This window comes from Gekko japonicus, unplaced genomic scaffold (assembly GCF_001447785.1).
Source record: "Gekko japonicus isolate JY-2015 unplaced genomic scaffold, Gekko_japonicus_V1.1 scaffold4074, whole genome shotgun sequence".
Lineage (NCBI taxonomy): Eukaryota > Metazoa > Chordata > Lepidosauria > Squamata > Gekkonidae > Gekko > Gekko japonicus.
In genome coordinates this window covers 87,039-88,626 of record NW_015163210.1, presented here as the reverse complement: position 1 = coordinate 88,626, position 1,588 = coordinate 87,039, and the positions used below count along the sequence as shown (strand labels likewise).

The window sequence follows — 1,588 nt, the reverse complement described above, 5'->3', positions numbered from 1 at the left end:
CTCTGACCAATGTTCCCTCTAAGCTGTGGAGTCTTGTGAGCAAAAATTCCACTTTGTGAGCTACTGACATTAAATTTGTGAGCGAGCCATTTGGCTTCTACATAAATTGGTTTGCTCTGGAGCCATCCTTCCTGAGCTCAGACAAAAATGTGTGAGCCGGAGGCTAGCTCACACTAACTCAGCTTAGAGGGAACACTGGCTCTGACTGTCAGGAAGTTCTTCCTAATGTTGAGCCGACTGATGGATTTCCATTCCGTATGGCTAAATGTGGAGCCTTCCACGGAGACAGATCAAGACAGGTGGCCGTGTTCGTCTGTCTGTAGCAGTAAAAGAGAGCAAGAGTCCGGGAGCACCTTCAAGACTAACAAATTAGGTGGCAGGGGAGGAGCTTTCGTGCGTCACTGCTCACTTCTTTAGAAGTATCCGAAGAAGTGAGCAGTGACTCCCGAAAGCTCCTCCCCTGCCATAACTTTTGTTAGTCTTTGGGTGCTCTTTTCTGCTGCTGCAGACAGACTAACCCATCTTGATCGATCTCCAGGTGACAGAAATCAGTTCCCCCGGAGAAAATGGCTGCTTTGAAAGGTGGACTCTATGGCAATAATACCCCATTGTAGTCCCCCCTCAAAAAAACACTCTGCCCTCCTCAGGCTCCACCCCCCAAATCTCCAGGTATTTCCCAAGCTGGAGCTGGCAACCCAGTCCCCAGCGCAGACCCAAAGCACCCGACAATGTTCTCGTCTCCTCCATTTTATCCTCACAACAACCCTGAGAGGTAGGCTAGGCCGAGAGTTTGTCAATGGCCCACAGTCACCCAGCATGTTTGCCGGGCCGAGTGGGGAACTCGAACCTGGATCTTCCGGATCCTAGTCCGATGCACCAGCCACTACCCCACATTGGCTCTCCGCACGGTTTCATCTCGGTCCATTTGGATTTCAGCAGCGTGGCGGGGGGTTTAAGGTTTCGCCTTTGCTTCTGCAGGCCAGCGAAGTGACCTCCGATTCGGGGCGAGAGAAAAAGAAAGTGAAGAGAAAATCTCTCTACAGTCCCGGAGGGATTTTCGTGAGAAGGTACTAGAGAGGAAGGAATGGGAAAGCGATGGTCTTCCAGCTGGCTCGTTGGACAAGGAAGAGAATTTCAAGAGGAAAGGGCTTCAGATGGAAACGCAGTTGCTCCCAAAATGTTTCCAGTGTGAAAAGAGAGTCCTGCCCTCTCCATGTACCGTGAACACCACCAGACAGAGCATTTCAACCCCCCGAAGTTGAAACACCCAAGATATACTCTTTATCTGTCTATCTGGTGAAAACACCCTTAGACAGAACATTAAAGGAATACGGGATCCGGCCGGTTGCCACCGCAGCAAGGAAGGAACCGATGACAAGTGTCTCCAATTAAGCTGCATTAGAGATCCACCAAAGGCTTGATGTTTTAATTGCGAAGTGTGCACACGTCTTTTGAAGTGAGGTTCCTGGAGCAGCTTGCAAACGTTACAAAAAAAATTCAGTGTTTCATATGTGCACACAAATAAAGTATATCACAAATAAAGTATACAGAAGAAGAAGAGATTGGATGTATAGCCTGCCCTTCACAA

At 49.0% G+C, this 1,588-nt stretch overlaps 1 protein-coding gene across 1 annotated transcript in view; it reads left to right on the top strand.

Annotated features, from left to right (window-relative positions):
* The window catches only part of ANKRD42 (ankyrin repeat domain 42), a gene marked incomplete at its 5' end in the record, with an annotated part of 18,853 nt that extends 17,779 nt beyond the window's left edge, over nt 1-1,074 (top strand). The window contains one exon of the mRNA XM_015407164.1: nt 979-1,074. Within this exon, the coding sequence (XP_015262650.1) occupies nt 979-1,074 (96 nt within the window). The remainder of the gene's footprint in view (nt 1-978) is intronic.
* Nucleotides 1,075-1,588: the final 514 nt, after the last annotated feature.